This window comes from Synchiropus splendidus, chromosome 5 (assembly GCF_027744825.2).
Source record: "Synchiropus splendidus isolate RoL2022-P1 chromosome 5, RoL_Sspl_1.0, whole genome shotgun sequence".
Taxonomy (NCBI): domain Eukaryota; kingdom Metazoa; phylum Chordata; class Actinopteri; order Syngnathiformes; family Callionymidae; genus Synchiropus; species Synchiropus splendidus.
This window is the reverse complement of record NC_071338.1, coordinates 31,586,723-31,606,331: the sequence shown is the minus strand read 5'-3', so window position 1 is coordinate 31,606,331 and position 19,609 is coordinate 31,586,723. Positions and strand designations below refer to the sequence as shown.

At 44.3% G+C, this 19,609-nt stretch overlaps 1 protein-coding gene across 2 annotated transcripts in view; it reads right to left on the bottom strand.

The window, feature by feature from the left end:
• The window catches only part of igdcc4 (immunoglobulin superfamily, DCC subclass, member 4), a 71,504-nt gene that overhangs the window by 36,278 nt on the left and 15,617 nt on the right, over positions 1-19,609 (bottom strand). For both annotated transcript variants that reach the window (XM_053864823.1, XM_053864824.1), the window contains exon 2: positions 7,405-7,698. In XM_053864823.1, coding sequence (XP_053720798.1) covers positions 7,405-7,698 — 294 coding nt within the window. The remainder of the gene's footprint in view (positions 1-7,404; positions 7,699-19,609) is intronic.

The window sequence follows — 19,609 nt, the reverse complement described above, 5'->3', positions numbered from 1 at the left end:
CGGCAACCCCTCCCACATGCAGCGGCCACACACATAGAGGAACAGCCACCTGCAGCACACACTCTACATTCACTCCTACAAAAGACTATTTTAAGGCTTGGAACACATTATTTCTTTTTCCATTCATTGTAATGGGAAAAATCGATTGAGATTTCGAACAAATCGCTTCTCGAACAGCCGTCTGGAACGGATTGTGGTCGAGAACCAAGGTACCACTATACTTTATTTACTGCTATATAAGGCTGAATTTGAGGGGGGAAAGTTGTGGAAGGAAAGATAAAAAAAGTAAAAAAAAAAAAAAAAGAAAAAAAAAAAAATATATATATATATATATATATAAATAAAAAAATATATTTAATTATTATTTTTGCATTTTTATTTATTTTTGTCATTAAGTGATGAATACAGTATTGGTAACATAATTTATAATAATTCAAATTAAATATATAGAAAATACATAATTTAGTGAAATTTAGTGTAATTTTAAAATACACTTCAGTCACATCATGTAATACCATAAGACAATAAATAAATGAGGGAAATATATTCAGACAAACATACACATGACTTGGTTTACAAGTACACCTGTGTGTGTGTCGGTGGTTACTATGGAATATCTTACGTGGGAGAAAAAGGGAAATGCAAAGGACCATACAAAGCTGTAGTCAGAAAACAAACTCCATTTTGAGGAAAATAATGAAACATGTAATGTTCTATAAGAATCAGACAAGAAAGAATGGGAACAAAACTGATGACCCACCAGTACCAAGAGGAAAAATATTCCCAAGACAGTTCCATTATGAAAGAAGTGGGTTTACAGCGCAGCCAAACACTGTGCCGGGCAGAGGAATGCTCTCCTCCGATACTGCGGGTGTGTGTGAGTGTGTGTCTGTGTGCAATAAAAAACAGCTGATCAGCGAGAGTGCACATTAGCCGATATTAATGCATAGAGGCCAGCGTGGGTCAGGAGACGACACCGGCCTCACGCCGTGATGGAACAATAGTGACTGGTCCGACTTCCACCTCCGCCCTGTCAAAGCATAATCATATTAGTCTTTTCCCAGGACTCCATCGGCGTCCCATCATCCCACAATGAGAATTCCACGGCAGAGCCATCCGGCACCATGCCGAGCAAAACCCTCGGCGCTTGCCAAGTTTACACACTTCGCGCCGACATGCAAGGATTAAAACTCGCAGTTTAAGGTGACTTAACGGCGACAATGTGCTTCATCGTTGCCTGGTGACGGTTTACATTTGTGGAGAGAAGGTGACAGGCGGCTCATTCCGTCGTTTTTTAAGTCCGTCCTTTGAGTTAATGGGGTTTTTCCAATGACCCAAAATGCTCATTGTGTGGGGCAGTCGATGGCCTGTGCCTCAGATTTGACCCAAACCCGCGACATCATACGGAAACGAGTTTTCTTTCATCATCTTCCCATTGTTTCTTTAATGCAGCCTGGAGAATAGTGGTGTTCTCAAATCAGAACATTCTAAAGGAAAAAGAATAGATAAAATAAAATAACATTTTTATTTAATTTTGAATGTTGTTTTTTTTTGATGCACTTTTTTATTACTGCAGTTCCAAAATGGCTGATTGTGCACCACATTCAAAAGAAAAATTGGGGTGAAAGTTGCGATCATTAATAGTTCTGCAACAATATGAAAAACGTTTTTTCATATTTTCAAGTGCAAAGAATATACACAGCGTGTAGTGAGCGCTGCTTGTTTTGTTATGGGGCTGACAGGGGGCTCTCCGCATATATATGCATATATATATATATATATATATATATATATATATATATATATATATATATATATATATATATATATATATATATATATATGAAAAACAACATGAAAAAACATTTTCATATTGTATTTTCACATTTTCAACCTACATTTTGGATATATATATATATATATATATATATATTTGCACCTATAAAGTGCATCAACTAAATTCAATAACATGAGGTCAGAGGTTGAGCTCTCCTCCGTATTACTGTGGAAAAACATTGGCTAATACATTTTATTTCTTTTCCTCAGGTGGTCTTTGTCGCTGTAAAAACGACCCGCTCCAGCAGGTCCTTATGTTTCTTAACAGATCCTTTGCAGTCCCGCGACAATTCTTTCCAATAATTGCCTCTCATTGTTAAAAAAAAAGAGTAACCACACCAATGCACCACAACATCAAGAAAAAAAAGTGTCTGCCCTTGACTCTGCCCCGACTCTTTCCTCTGTCTTTGCGCGCCCCTCCTCCGTGCCCCACACTTTGGCCCCACAGCTATCAGATTGCAGTGTTTTTCCCCTCCCCTTGTGCAAGCAGATAATTCCACTCGTGACCCCTCTGCTGCCCGGCTTTCACCAACACCGAGGGGGGGGAGAGGAGAGCCGCTCAAACACTCTCCACCACCATGTCGCTGCGATGAGCAGATGTTGAGATGCAAATAGTGTCTTGTGTTGATGTCAATAGCCTTGAAAGAAGGGTCACGTTTCCTCTGAAAAAGCACAAAGAATGAATGGGGTGTTGCCCACAAACATCAGATTTTATTCATTTTATACTGAACATAACCTCACAGAGACCACTGGAAAGAGACCCTTCTCTACCTGTGACTGGAAATACTGCAATCTGATTGGTCAGTCGAGCAGACACCTCAAAAAGGTTTCCTCGCACAGATACATTTTCTTCCATGTTTCGAGCTATTTTCATTCATGTTTTGAAATGACAAAGTTTTCCAAATAGCATCTAGAAAGCTGCTAAGCTAATGCCTCTCCTTCAGAATGAATGGAGTGATTCATATCTCAGGCATGATTTCCTCAGATAAGACGCAACAAAATGAGATGACTGATCATGAGTCTGACAGATCTTTAGCTCCACACAATGATAGCGCATAGAAATGGGACCTGAGCCGGGAAGCATGAAGCATCCTGAGCTGTAAATGTGACGCGACACACCTTGCATATGGTGCACCTGTCCAGTAAGTCGAGGGTGGCATTCATCTGCATGACAAAGCATTGGTGTGGCACTATTTTGACAACTTAAACACAACGGGCGAGAGCGAAAGAGGGTCTCGAGTGGGAACTTTCTCTGACCATTGAGTTGACTGGGGCCGGAAGAGATGATGACTGATGAGGCTTCATGAAAAAGTGTCGGGATTTTCAGAACTCAGTAGGTGGCGCACTTAGTTTGAAAATGAAGGTTTCAATGGACTGTTTTTTCAAATCCAAAGATCTTAGAGAAGAGGGTGCCATCTACTGTTTCATGAAGCTTCATGATCCGGGTTTATCGTACCTGAAAGAACCAACTGATTTAGGTGGAACTTGAGAGAGCATTGCAAGTCCAGGGTGGAAAGAATGGTGCTGGTCACTGCAGAACACTGACTCATGCACGAACAATCTTGAACCTACTGTTGTTACCTACCAAAATCAATTAAGAACTTGTCTTTAAACGCTGACTATATTAATGAGGGGTCGCTAGTATGTGTGCTACTTTACGGCGAGGTGAGATCCTTCTGGATCAGACATGACAGAACATATCCTTCAGCCCTAGTTGACGTTTTACGTTTGGATTGGTCGGCAAATTGGCGCAGCAGGGGCGGTATTGCGATCGCTTGTTGTGTGTAAGAGAGAGCTGAGCCATGAGGCAAAGCTATTTCGGATAAAATGAGGTTTCTCGGACGTGTGGCAGGCGTCTCCCTTAGATATAGGGTGAGGAGTTATATCACTGGGGTGAGACTCGGAGTAGAACCGCTGGTTGTCTGCGAAGAGAGAGCCTGTTTCGGGCATCTCAAGAGGACGCCCCCTGGAGGCCTCCCTGTGGAGGTGTTCCAGGCACAGCTAGCTGAACCGGGGGGTCGACCCTGGACCAGGTGGAGGGATGAGACCTCTTCACTGGCCTGGGAGCGTCCTGGGTTCCTTCAGTCGGAGCTAGTGGATGTTGACCGGGAGAAGGAAGTTTTGCTCTGAAGCTGCTGCCCTCGCGACCAGGCAACGGATAAGCGCTCGAGGATGGATGTTGGCAACAGATTGCTACTGGCCAACAGTAATTTGGATCACTGAAATGTTGCCAGCCAGAATCATTTTCAATCTTCATGGTTTTTCTTCTCATCTACAGTAGTGACTGAGTAGTCGGAACAACCACACCGAGTCTTTCAGCAGAGAGTTAAGTAACTGGACGGGCTAAGAATATCCCAGCTCAAAGGTGGCTCCTACAGTTCTTCAAATCCCCCGCCGTGGTTTTCTGGTGTAAGGTTTGACGTGCTTTTTCAAGTTCAACAAAACTTAATGTCAAGCACGGATTCTATTTCCCAGATATTTAAAGCAATATCTCTCAGCGTCTCGCTGCTCTCTGGCTGTTGTGGATGTGTAGGATGTGGATTCGCATTCAACAGCTGCTCGACACACACGCAGAGGGCACCGGAGGCAGGTGGCTTTCATAATATGTTTTCACAGATGTGGTCCGTGTACCGTCCTCTCGATGTGTGATACAACGCGAGGAAGCAGCAGGCGCAGAGACGGCCCTCTGTACGTACAAGCCGTTTGGTGTTGACCTCTTGGTCACTGGTCAAATCTATTTCACAGCCTCTCATCATTGAAACACACACACACACACACACACACACCGAAGGTCATTGGTGATGGTCTGAAAAGGCTTCTCTTCTCTGCCGAGAACCCTCTTCACAGCCCGTTCCGCTCTCCCACCATTTGATTCAACCCCCCTCCTTTACTCCTCATTGTCCCTCAAATAAGAGATCCTCATAAATAGAATAGAATGTGGCAGCTGACAAAAGAGTCGGCATCGGCAGAGTACACCGTCTCATTTCACTCACAGCTAATGACTCCATAAAAACAACCTCTCGAGAGTATGATAAAGGCATCCTTCAGCGGGACAAGTGAAGAGCCGCAGTCTGTCTTCCTTTCTCCATCTGTCCTTCGATACGTCTTCTGTCTTGAAATAACGCTCGCCGTCAGAGCACTTGAAGCATGGGGATATTAATATTAACACACCTTGCGATAGGTTTGCCACGTCTGCTGCAATACACAGTGGCACATAGTAGGTTCCCTCAGGCGCTTTTTTAGCCACATTTTTTGAGGGGAAATCCTCTGGCTGAGAGGTCGCTGGTTCAATCCCAGCAGCAGACATGTTTGTGTTGGTATTGTGTCCCACAGGGAGTCAGTTAACCTGTTACAGTTAAAGTAGTGTGCGCACCAGCCCCAAAACCTCTGCGACCACCCTGCTACGATGACACAGTGGCCGTGCCGGGGACAGGGAGAGTACCGCAATGCAAGGTACAATGATGAGAGAAAATGCCGAGCATTGACAATGTGTCTGGCATTGTGGGTCCGAAGTGCAGTGATATTATTGAAAAAGAATGTCTGAGTCTGTGCCGGTAGTATCGACCAGCAAAACCTCCCACCCTGCTATCATCTGCTCCGTTCTCTGACACAGTTGCTCATTATGCAAAACGTCACTCACGGACCAAAACGTAAAAAGCTGGCTGTGACCCTAAACAATGTGAGCCAGAATTATGGCTGCTCCAGTTAACCCGATGGAGTTTTATGAGTGTCTCCGCTAGGACTGTTTGATCGTCAATATCATCGGTTAGTCAACTACTTGGCGTCTAAAAGTTGGGGACACTTATATAGTGTTAAATGTTGTTTTGAAAGGCCATATTTTAATGTTATTTGCTCAAAATGTGGTGGGGAATGTTTGTGTCCTTTGATCTGTTCTTTGGAAATGGTCCCATACTTTCCAACCATTTTCCCTCGTACAGTGCAATGTGCTAAGACAGCGATGATGCCATAACTAGTCGACTCATGATCCGGTTGGCGACTAATCGTACAGTCAATTATCGTAAACTATGTCATTGCAACACTAGTGTCATGAAGCCCGCGGTGACGGGACCAGACCCACTTTTCTGTCCCTAAGCGTGTGCTCTCTTTAGGGAGGATGGATCCTGCAAATCATTCGAAGAACTACAAAGGTTCCTATTTTATATAGCAGTTAAGTACAGTGGCACCTCGGTTCTCGACCACAATCCATTCTAGACGACCGTTCGAGAAGCGATTTGTTCGAAATCTGAATCGATTTTTCCCATTACAATGAATGGAAAAAGCAATAATGCGTTCCGAGCCTTAAAATAGTAGGAGTGAATGTAGAGTGTCTGCTGCAGGTGGCTGTTCCTCTATGTGTGTGGCCGCTGCATGTGGGAGGGGTTGCCGAGTGAGTGACGTCTCTCCAGAAGTGAAGAGGTGCCCGGTGCGTGTCCAGCTCTGAATGTGCGCTTCTGTGCAGTTTGGCTGTGACCAAGTCATAAACCAAGTCACGCTCTGTCCCAGACTGGCCTCATCCCTGTCCCAGCTCCAGCCCACAACAGGACATCAAACCCTGGAGTGAGCGCTCCAGCACCTCCCCTGTGACACTCTACCACGGTCCAGTGCGGAGACAGGAAAGGTTTTACACCTCAATATGAAGAAAAAACAGTCAGTAAATGGAGCTAACGGGACACGTCTGCATACAGAGGCTCGTCGTGGGTCAGCTGGTCGGTCCGCACATGTTATGTTTTTCTGGATTTTTTCAGGGGCGTTCGAGTTCTGGATTTTCGTTCGAAATCCAAAGCAAAAAAATCTGAAAATTTTTGTTCGAACTCCGACTTGTCTGGGACGTTCGAAAACCGAGGTACCACTGTACTACCGTTTCAAGCACCATGTTTGTTTATTTATTTATTTTCATGTGGGAAGCACGTAAATACTTCAGAATATAACACATTTTGAGCGAAAAGAAACCTACTGCAGTCTAATATCATTTCCAAAGACCCTTAAATCACGGGGATAAATCCAGCTGTTAGCCTTTGGAAGCAGAAATGCTGTGATCCAGGATGAACGTTTGTGCTGGAAACGACCTCGGATGGATTTCCATTCACATGTTACAGCACAAGTCATGTGACTTCTGCGTTTTATATGTTTAGGCAAACGTAACTGATGTGTTTGACTGACTACTGAGTGCAACAGGTATGCAGGTGGGAGGCCTCGTCTACTTATTGCAGCCTCCAGTGAATTTGTTGTGAGTTATACGTATGTTCTATATGAGTGAAAGAACAGTTGGGCTAAACAATGAGTTCTAGCAAAAAGTATGAGGATGACAGGAGTCCCCCAGACGGTCACTTTCATGATCAATATTGAATGGTTTTGGCATCTTTATCACGCAACAGTGATTTAAGTGAAACAGTCACAGCTCTAAACACACAAGCATTGCTGAGTTAGCCATGTCATGGGATGGAGACGTTCAGCAGAGTTAAGTCTGTGACAGCAAGAAGTGTTGACTGTAGGGCTTAAATGGAAGCCCCCACATTGCTCCCGTTCCAATCCGCTAGTCTCTATTTCTGGGCAGCTCAGGACACTTACTTGCCAGGAGCACATTGACAGTCCTGCTGGTCAGAGCGCCGTGGGTGCTGGCGGTCACACAGCTGTACGCCCCCTGCGCCCCGCTGTCGTGGCCGGGCAGCAGCAGCAGAGATCCGTTCGGCAGGTAGCGCAGGAACTCGCCCTCCTCCAGACGCCGTCCATCCCGCAGCCAGGTGACGTTGAAAGGCGTGTCGCTGGCGCCCAGGTTGCAGTCCAGCAGGAGAGGGGAACCCGGATCCAACACTACATGGCTGGGTCCGGCACCGCAGCTCAGCTCAACGGAAACAGACTTTTCTGTGAAGGCAAGACAAACACAGCCTAAATAAACACATCATCTTCACTCTCAGGTGCATCAGCGAGCGCCGTACGCTCCGTACCAGCCCCCTCCTCTTGGATATCCCATTACACAACACACGGGGCTTTTTCTGTCTCTCACTTTCTCTGTGTTCTTGTGCTCGCGGCATCCGACGTCGCATCACAACATGTTATTACCGTCTATTCTGCACCTCAACATGACGGCTGAACTTTGATGATACGACTTCAACTCCAGAGGACGGTGAGGATGTGGTGCTGAAATACGACAATAATGCTTCTTCATGATCATAATCTTAGGCATAATCTTAATCTTAGTCTGTGTGGCACCTTCACTCTTTCATTCTCCACCACTTCTTCCAGGCGCATGTTGCGCTGGAGCCTATCCCAGCTACATGGGGTGAGGGGCAGGGGGAACCTAGGGCGGTTCTCCTGACCACTCACACACAGGCGTGTCACGCCACCTTTCCCCAGCCGCGCACCCCTAAACCTAACCTTCCAAAATACACGGCTAACCTGAACCAGAACTCTGAACCAAACTGAAACCCAGTGATAATGACCAGGATATTGTGAAGTTAAGGCCTCACAAGGAGGTGTTTCCGCACAAATTGGACCTCACTAGGATAGATATGCTTTAACACACACACGCAAGCATCGACCACACCTTAACAGGCTTTTTTGACTGTGGAAGTAAACCGGAGTGCCAGAAGAAAACCCTTGCTAAGAGACTAACTCCTCACAGGATGGAGCCATTGTCACTCCAAGTTGTGTCAAGCTGGAGTCAAACCAGTCACCATATCGATCATATCTTTAAAATTATAAAATATCTTAACCTGACAAAGCATTTTTCATATTTTACTCATCCGATTTATATTGTCAAAGTTTTTCAGTTGTAATTAAAATTCCATGAAACGTTTCTTTTGATGGGTCTAATTTAGATTTTAATATAAACAATGTCCTTTCATATAAAGTGGAGTCCATTTCTTATAATCTTCCCTTCATTATGGAAGTGCTGTACAAAAATCTTTCATTTATTTTAATTTTTATAATATATTAAATACAAAGAAATTCATTTATCCCCCCTATATTAAAATATCACAGTTGTATTATTGGACATTAAAATCAAATAACTGTGTTACATCTTTGTCGCAGGCTACGGTTAAACAGAGTAAAATATTTTCACGAGAAAATTACAATTTGTTTTCTTTTTATTCATTTATTTATTGATTTATCAATTCATTTTGGTGAATACATTTCCTTGAACATTCGCTATACTTGAAAATGCGTTGTAAACATACATCTTTTTTTGTAACTTCATGGGTAGAAACCATGTTCTACTGGGTTATTTATTGAGTCTATCTCCCTAAAGGTTTTTCACAAACGTCTGCCACCTGTTTCTCTCGCAGTTTTAACTTTCAGGAACATTTTCAGGGCAGTCTTGACGGGGTCACGACAGAGGTACACATTCCGGGGGCAGGGTGATGTGAGGACAGAAGTGAGGTCGGTGTGGACGGAGGAGGAGCGCCACAAATGAAGTGTGTGCAGCGGCGTGGAAGGATTTGTATGTCAGCAGTCGGACATTAAAGTCACGGAGAATAAAAGAGGGGGGAGCAGAAGGGTGCTGAGGCAATAAGATTCGCTCATCAACGCCATCTTAAGGCAGTTGAAATTACCCTGAGTAAGTGGAAGAACACGGGGAATAATCACTCTGATGGAGTTTTTAAAATCACATACGGCTGCCGAAGCCTCGAAAGTTAATGACATTTATTCCCGAGGATCCATTAATGGTTCAGATGCCAGAGAGCAGGTGCAGATTTTCGAAACACCTTTTTCCCTGAATGATACATCAAAGGTGGCTCTATCTCAAACACGTACGTTTGGATTCAATCGATAAATTATTATTTACTTTGCGGTGCTTCACCGGCAGGAACAGGAAGTGTAGTTTACAATTCACAAATATGAATATAAATATAGGCCAAGAAAAATATTGCACTCTCAGACGTGGCACAGAGGTTTCTCCGAGGCACACTAGAATCTCCAGGACAACAAAATTGACTTTAAGTGGCACTTGCCTGCCAGGTAGAAGTGATGTAAACAGTTTAGCTCTTCTGTTCACTCAATAAGAGGCACGGTTCTGTCAGCACCGTGGAACCCGACACCCTCTGTTGACAAGCCATCCGCGGGCATCTCCGTCACCTTTTTAATGGCTGGGACTCATGGGCCTTTCATAGGGCCATTGGGTCAGGTCGCCCTCGCAGACACCCCACTGGCTGCTATGGCAGCACGGGACCGAGAGAATCCAAGACGAAGGGTTTTTTTGATTCCGAAGGGTAGTAAATGAAAGGAAGACCTGCAATTTTAGAGTTTGACAACACTGAGTTTTTTGTTTTTAATAATTATGTCACAGCAAAGTTATAAAAAACGTAGTGGAACATTGTTCTACTGGAGTGGAACACACTTCTCACACACCTGGTCGATCGTGTCATCGCATAATTACTCTGTAATAACCACTCTTTAACCGCTCTTCCAATCCATCAGAATGAATCCAAGACATGGAGACAAGCTGTAAGTGACTTCCTGGACTATACAAGAACTAATCCCTCCAGTTCCGCTGGAAACAGCAGTCAGTCAGCTGAGTTGTTCGGTGCCTACGTTCGCCTAAAAATGCATGAGGATCACTTCTGAACTAGTTTTGAAAACGGGCTTCAGCATCAAGACTGACTCATGAAACAAACTGGGCAATGTTCTGAACTTGAATCATGAACTCCTCACATCTTTTGTTGACATTAAAGCTTTCAAAATGCGCTGTTTTCGCCAGCATGTCCCAAGTCCCGACACCACGGCCGGTCTCAGCTGCTGCTTCTTGTTTTGCCCGCTCTGTGGGCGGAGCTGCACACACGTGGGAAAAACAACGCATTTTGAGCGCATCAAGGTCAATAAAACGCCTGTGATTTCATCGGCAGGGATCAATATTTTGGCATCATGATGCTCTTCAGTCCGTAAAAATCCATGTATCAGTTGCATCGTTGCAGAAAAAAGAGGCTTATAGTCCAGTATTTACGGCAGTATAATTTTGACTCCTAATTTGAAACAGTGAAGAGCATCGTTGGTTCTATCAACTTTGACTGGATGTACGGTCATTACACTACTTCTGTTCACGTAAGGAATCATGTGACTGCATCAGGAAGTCCAGATTTCTGCACTTGAAAATCCAACACTGACCTCGGTGAACTGGAAGTTCAGAAATACAGTTGGTAAAATAGGGGATCCACAACACACTCTGGGAAGTCTGACATAAAGACTGTGGGCATGGGGAGCAAGGGGGTTTAAAGTAGTTGCTCTGCTTGGACTTGGAACAGAAGGAAAGTTGGAACAGACCTGGTGATAGGTCCGAAATATACATGCAATCTACGGTATCCCACAAAGAGAATACAGAATTTTGTGCAGAATACGCATCAAGAGTCAGTTGGTTGGATAGCTGATCTGAGCTGGGTGACGTAGAAGTTTCATTATGCGGATAAATAGTGGATATGCGACAAAGATCAAGACACTTGGACGTGCCTGAGCTCCTCAAATTGTTTGTACCTTCCTGCTGGCCAAGGAAAGAGATAGAACTCTAAGGTTCGCCCTGGGATTTCCTTCATGGAGTCTTGCTCCATCGACTGACAGCTGAGGAAGGGCTGATATTACGAGTCACACTTCACCACATGGTGACCAAAACAGCGGCGTGCGCCCCCCAGGCTGAGGACATCTTCGCATAGGCCCCTTCCACTCTGCTAAAGCACTAGGGAGAACCCTGAGGAGAAGGGTCCACCGCAGACTTAAAGTCCAGAATTGACTTGATAAAGTCCCAGAGAGACTTGATGAAGACTTCATGATTCATGGCGGAGAAAAGCCATTAATGAATGTCCACAAGCAAACTTCTGATGAAGTTGGACACAATGGCTCACTTTGTTTGAGCTGTTCAAGGCTGAACCGATTCATCCAGCAAACTCTTCTCAGAGGCTCAGAGCAAACACACACAGCGTTCAGCTGCGCCGCTGCGTCTTCTCCGGCTCTGGATTAATTAAGTTAATGGAAGTTGGAATTTATTCCTTGATGAAATGAGGCCTGACCTCTCACCACCACGTCCTGATGAAGAGGCCAGTGGATGCTGAGAGAGGCTGCACAACACCACGCACACGCACACACGCACGCGCGCGCACGCACACACGCATACACACACACACATACGCGCGCACACACACGCGCGCACACACACACGCGCACACACACACGCACACACACGCACACACACCACCACACACCACCAGACACACGCACACACACACACACACACACACACACACACACACACACACACACACACACGCGCACACACACACACACACACACACACACACACACACACACGCACACACACACACACACACACACACACACACGCACACACACACACGCACACACACGCACGCACAGGATCACCATGGAAACAACATACACATGCACCTAACTCTGCCGCGGCGCACACATATAGGGACACACATGCGGCGCAGAGGAGAACGGAGGAGCTGCAGCGCTGTGATTAGCTGCTCGGCTTCTCTCTTTTATTCTCCATTTTCACCTAATTAGGTCTCATTAAGTCATTAAATCGTCGCTGCTTATTGCTGAGGATCATTCTGAACCGGATTTAAAACCAATTAGGCTTCCTGAAACTCAAGTGGGAGTCTCCAACAGCAGAGAAGTTAAAGAAAGTTTGCCTCACTGGCTCACTTGAAGAACACATTGGTTGGCGACGCCCCCTTTTGCTTGGTTGGTCCTGGGAGATGCTTCTCACCTCCTCAAATGCACAGTCTGACCACACGCAGACGGTGTTGTTTCTATCCGCAAAGTTCTGCTGGATAGTCCAAAAGTGCGGCTGCCGGAGTGGAAGGGCTCGAAAACCAAGACAAAATGTTGTAACTTATTGGCCAAACTTGAAGATGTCATAGCCCCGCCTCTCTGTCCTCTGCCAACAAAGATATCGGGGTCGGGAGACAAAACCTACATCTTCTAAAATGTAATACCACATCAGCCATATACACCGTAATTTCCAGACTTCCAGGACCGCTACTTTTTTCTGGCGGTCTGAGCCCTGCGGCTTATACAACAGCGCAGCTAATAGATGGATTTTTGCTAGCTGAAATCAGATTAAATCAGGGGCGATGAAACCACAGGCTTTTTATTTACCCTTGAAGTGCTGAAAATGCAACATTTTTGCTTGTGTGTCCACAGCTCTGTCAACAGAGTGGATCTCCTGGAGGTCTGTGATCCAGAAGCAGCCACTGAGACCAGCAGTGGTGTCGGAACTTTGGGCACACGGAGGGGAAACAGCGCATTTTGAGGGGTATAATGTCAATAAAAGATGTGAGATGTCTCCAGACAAAGTGCATTTGGCTCAACAGTCCGACGCGAACACAAGTGAGTCGGGTTTTGGCCGCTGACTTGAGCCCGACTGGAGAGCTGCACCTCGTCTATTGTGAGAGCTGCGTGGAACAATCAAGACGCTCTGTATTACGCAGCTTGTTTCCTCACTCTTCATGCTGGTCCCCGTTTTCAAAACTAGTTTTTGAAAAGCGTTTTTAAGCTGTTGCACCACTGACCTGTCCACAGCACAGACAGCACCACTGAACCAGCGGATTATAGACCGGTGCGGCTTATGTATGAACAAGATCTATTTTCCTTCTTTAATCTAGTGGGAGCCGCTAATATTCCGGTGCGCTCTACAGTCTGGAATTTACGGTATATATATATATATATATATATATATATATATATATATATATATATATATATATATATATATATATATTTTTTTTTTTTTTTTTTTTTTTTTAATTCTGAAGGCAAGTAAATGAAAGGAAGACCAGCAATCTTTAATAATTATGTCACAGCAAAGTTATAACAAACTTATTGGAACATTGTTCTACACACTTCTCACACACCTGGTCGATCGTGTCATCTCATAATTACTCTGTAATAACCACTCTTTAACCGCTCTTCCAATCCAGCAGAATGAATCCAAGACATGGAGACAAGCTGTAAGTGACTTCCTGGACTACACAAGAACTAACCCCTCCAGTTCCGCTGGAAACAACAGTCAGTAGCATTGGTCCAGTCTCTCTCAACAATAATGCTTTACAATGCAATATGGCTCCGCCTCCAAAGCTGATCAGCTGAGATGCTCTGTGCTTACGTTCGCCTAAAAATGCAGGAGGATCACTTCTAAACTCGCTTTGAAAACGGGCTTCAGCATCAAGACTGACTCATGAAACAAACTGGGCAATGTTCTGAACTTGAATCATGAACTCCTCACATCTTTTGTTGACATTAAAGCTTTCAAAATGCGCTGTTTTCACCAGCTTGTCCCAAGTCCCGACACCATGGCCGGTCTCAGCTGCTGCTTCTCGTCTACGGTCCTCCAGGAGATCCGCTCTGTGGGCGGAGCTGCGGACACGTGCGCTTTAAGGTCAACAAAACACCTGTGATTTCATCGACAGGGATCAATATTTCGGCATCATGACGCTCTTCAGTCCGTAAAAATCCACATATCAGCCGTTGTCTAACCCGCAAGAAAAAAGAGGCTTATAGTCCGATATTTACGGCAGTATAATTTTGACTCCTAATTTGAAAACGGTGAAAAGCTTTGTTTGTTCTGTCAACTTTGACTGGATGTACAGTCATTACACTACTTCTGCTACTGTGAGGAATCACATGACCGCCGCACAGCCAACCTGTTGTTTTATTTAAGTACATTTTGGAAACAAAACCTCATCGATCAATAACCCGCCGGAGCCAACAGCATCACATATTTTAGGATTTGGCCGAGAGTCAGGCATTCAACATTTAATATTCACACACACAGAGGGTTGCATGCCAGAAGCTTTACGTCATACCCAGTATAAGTGTCCGCACACATATCTGCTCACTGAAAACCGCACACCCCGCGAGCCTGGAGGCCCGGCATGAGTCTCGGTGTCTCCTGAGGACAGCGTGGTGAGACGGCAGACGAGTAAAGTGGCCATTTCTCTATCTGACTGCATGTGAGTGTGAGCAGCCCGGAGAGGACAGAGAGCATTCTGGGATACGGCGTTGTCCGTGTGCTCTGAGTGAATAGATTGCTGTGGCGCCGCGCCAAGAGGGACGTAGCTTTCCCTGAACGCGGACGACTGAAGCCGTGAAACCTTCCATCGAGTGGCACTTCGCCGTGATGTATCACTCTCTTCATCGGCGTCAGCGCTCCCCAAACAATGCACTTATTTAGAAGTGGCAAAATCATTTTTACTTGTGAGGTGACAGAGTGAAAACAGGGACAATTTTCAGTCCTAAAAAAAAACAATTTCAACAGACGCTACGAGGAAAATAGGGAGAATTTAAAAAAAAATGGGCATCACTGATTCAATAGTGGTGTTAATCCGTCACAACAAACTAGAAAACACGCTCTAATATCAGACTCCATATCCGCTAAGAGGCTTTCTTCTGTGGGAAGCGACAACATTCCTCTGTCACAATTCTAATATTGACCTTGCGGCTCAGAGAAAAAGTCTCTCAAATCGAATGAGAAGGAGAAGAAGAATGTGAAGGAGCAGCTAAAGTGAAACATCATCTACCCTCAGTGTCAGCGGCGAATTGATCGCCGCAGAAAAAATGAACTTTAAAGGTTCTTTTTGAGGAATAGCAGGGAGAGTTGAGAGAAAACTAACACGCCATTAGACGACAACACTGCAGCAGCCAGTGAACAGGATAGAACACGGCAAAAGTCACTCGTGTCGGCTCTAGATGGAGAACTGTGTGGTGCAGCAGTGAATACAGACAAAACATCTTACAATAATTGTTTATGTTCCACTGGAAATAAGCGAGTTATTTTGCTGTACTTAGAAAATGTGAGCATCATTTGGTCACCATTGTTGTTGGCAGAGGCCAGGCAGGCGGGGCTAAGACATCACTAACTTATTCTGAAAGATGCTATATTGATAAAGCTTAATAGATTTATTAACTGATAAACTGACTTTATTATTCCCATCATTCCCTAAACACAATCCACATTAAGGGGAGAAATGGCTGTGGTTCCTGGGGCACCACGACGTGACCATTTCACAAAGGACACAGCACATATTCAGCATATAAATACATTTTCAAAATTATATTGAATATATAAACTGTTTACAACATATCTGTATGCTACTAACAACTCTGTGATCAGACACATTGCAGTGTTGCCGGAGACAACTCGACTGTTTATTGGTCCAGTCAACAAAAAAAAATTAAAAAAGGAGTTTTCTACAAAATCCTTACCCAAAAATATTAAAGTACATTTTTGATGAATAGAGTTTGTCATGTTTGTGGTGTGTTTCACAGCACACTCCTGACAGGTTTACCCACAATAAATTGTGGCTTTTTGTTCATTTGTTACGACAAAGTTCCCTCAGTTGCCGAACCAACAGCTTGCAACTTGTGTATGTGTTTGATCTGGACTTGGACCGAGAGTCAGAGTAAGTCTTTTGTTTTATATTTGTTGAAGTTATCTGTTACTAAAATTGATTTTAGTATCGACATTTTGGCACATTCCAGACGTCATGATGAGATTCCAGGACGAATCCTTGGAAGAGCTCCGCGATTGAGCCTAAGTTTTGATGCGAAACATTCATGGAACTTTCAGCCCTGAAATGTAGTTGTTGTATATGAAGACCCTTGTATCACCCGGCTACAGCCTGTCTTGAAAAACAAACATAAGCCACTCCACTTCCGTCGCAGGAAGATTTTAGCGAAGGTTCCCCCACAGAGCCATAAAAATAAATAAATAAATAATTTATCTTAAAAGTTGCCCCATGACTTTACATTCACAAACTTTTGTGACGTCAGTACGGCTCATGTCATCAGATCTGTCAACAAAAGGAATCAGCAAAACTGAGCATTTTGTGCGGCCGCCATATTGGTTGTTTTCCAAGTGGATAACTTGGAACACAGAAGAGCACAATAGGTCCCCTTTGAGTTTGTTGTTGAATCCTGGAAGACAGAAAATGGGTGTGAAAGAGAGGGGGAGGAGAAGGAGAAGGTGGTGGACCAAGGAAGCTGGAGATGGAAGAAGAAACCCAGTAAAGGTTTGACAGAGGACAGTTGGTTTATTGGCACTTATCTATTTAGTTTTTCACAGTTGGCTTGAGAATAAAGGTTGAAAAGAGCAGCTTCAACTGGGAACACGTGACCATAGCAGACCCACTTCCACCAGAGCGTTATCTGATGGTGCGCTCCTCCGTCTCCTGCCGCGATAATAACCAGGACGTAATGGAAACACATCCCCAGACGAGCGAGCGCCGCCCGGACAATACAGCCAAGATTGGCGCACCTTAAAGAGCGGGGAGTCGAGGAGGCGTTATTAAGCCCTCGTCGCCGTGATAACCCACACTTTCTGACGAGATCTTTTCATGACCCAGACTCCGGTTGTGTGTCTGCAGCCTTCAACAGTCGCGAGGAGAAAGAGGACGGGACGCCATGATTATGCACTCGACCCTGAAGTGGAGGATGAGTGGACAGGTGGCGCTCTGATTGACTCTCAAGAGGCAAACGGAGGACTGGCAGTTGCAGCATGGCTTCATGCAAGAGTCATATCTGGAGGTTTGTTTTTTTTTTAAGCTTTTCATTCACGGTTTCTTGGGATTTAGAAGTCAAGGGCTTTTTTACTTTGTCACTGTACGCTTCATTTGTACGTATCAATTTTGGTGATTCAGCGTGACCTGTTGGGGTCGCTGTCTTTGTGAAAAAGAAAAAGAAACGAAAAAAGAAAAAAAATGCATGAAGTAAAACTATATCCATTAGTGGCGATATTCGACTCAGAATATATATAGCAAAAGAAAAACATTACATACTAATGGAGTCGGTTTGACTTAATGCACACCCTTACATTCAATGTGGTTTTAACAGACAACATCACTCCACTTTCACCTTCACCCTGGTGCCTTCCATTTCCATTTAAATTTGAACTTCCTCTCAAACTTGTCGAGCTTGAGCTCCACGAACATGTGCCAACAGCAAGGCAATGACGCCGGTGTAGTTTGCACCTTCTTTCAGAAACTCTTTTGAAGGCCAAAAATATAACTTTAAGTTCCTTAGGTTTAGCCTATAATTCATGATATAAACTAAATCCTCTTATTACAACTGTGGGTATCGCAATATTAAAGCGTAGAGATGATGAAGGACGTGTCGGACGTGTCTTCTGTCAAGCTAGATTTTCAAAATTGCTTTCAAAACTGCGGTTTGAGAACAGTTCCGTCTACATTTTATTCGACATTTAATACAGTGAGTTAAGCGCTTGACTAAACTACAAAACAAAACTCATCAAGAGGAAAACAGTTTGTACTGAGCGACCGTTTCCTCCCGATGTGTTTCACCTAACAGAATATTCAGCTGTTGCGCTCGCATACTTGGATCTGTCGTCCTGATACCGAGCCTTGTTTTGACTTCTGTTCTGCTCCTTTACACGACTGGCGCTTAAGCAACGCCGCGACAGGCGGCTCTGATTCTCCGAGTCAATTCACTGAAGTATGTGAACAGCTGCCGCATCTGTAGTGACTCACTCCAGCTGTTTTCCGCCCAACACAGAGGAACTGAGTGGCATCGCTCAGATCCTGGATCGGTTTCATGACCTTCACCAGGGTTTTCTGAAAATGAGATTCACCCGACAAATGGGTTGAAAATGACAAGTTGAGAAGTGATGTGAATTTAGTGATGAATACATTTTGATTTTATGGTCTAACGAGAGAGGCTTCATGAAACAGTGCCCTCATTTTCTGCTCTGAAATGTTTGGATTTGAACAGCTGATTCAATGAAGCCTCATCATTTTTAAACCAACAGCGCCACCTATTGGGCTCTGAATATGAGGACACTGTTTCATGAAGCCTCATGAGGCCATCACTACGAAATGCTATGATGAAAATTATGAGGTGTCATTCATTTATCATTATTATTAATAATAATAGTGAGTCAAATGCAACTCATGGGTGGAAATGTGATTTATAGCTAAATACTGCAAGAAGAAAAAACAGCAAAAAATAAAACGTGTTCCTCTCTCTCAATGCGGTAGAACCCAAAACTTTTATTTGATCGCAGACAAACAGACAAACCGACACCATCGAAAACATAACCTTTTCGGTGCAAGTAAAACAGAAAACAAACAAAAAGTGGTACTAACATAGAAACTGTATTAGAAAAGATTTTTTAAAAACTACTATTCGTACGGTAACATATCTACATGAATGCTCTTTTGGTTTTGAGCTCATCTTGCCAGCTGGGTACGAAGCCTACAGTACCTACAGACCCTAGTTTGAGAGCTTCACCTGTCTGAATTGTATCGTGGAATGAACTCAAGAAACTCAGTGCTGCTGTGTGACGGACCAACATTCATTTTGTATATTTGTACAGAAAGTGTGTCACAATTTATTGCACATCTGTAAAAATGGAATGAAGTTGTTGTCTCCTACGAGACTCCAGAGACCCCGAAAAGAGTCAGAAATGTAAGAAGTCAGTTCAAGTGTGTGGGCATCTTGTTCGATCGCGACCAAGTCGTCTCCCATTGGATGTCTGCAGATGTCAGTCTGGGCTCACAACAAAGGCGTAGACCCCAGCCAGAAGGCCTCGGCTGTACAGGCCTGGGAAAGGGGCGTCTCTGGAGAATCTGTCACCAACATGACCTGAATATGTGTCGAATAGTCGGGTGGCAGAAGCAACTTCTGGCTTCCCAGTCTGGGAATCAAGTCCATACAATTACACCGGAGAGTTTGTGCTCTGGTTTCCTCCCACAGAACAAACAAAACATTTAGGTCAATTAAAGTCAAGAAGTTCTGAGGCAGCAGCCAT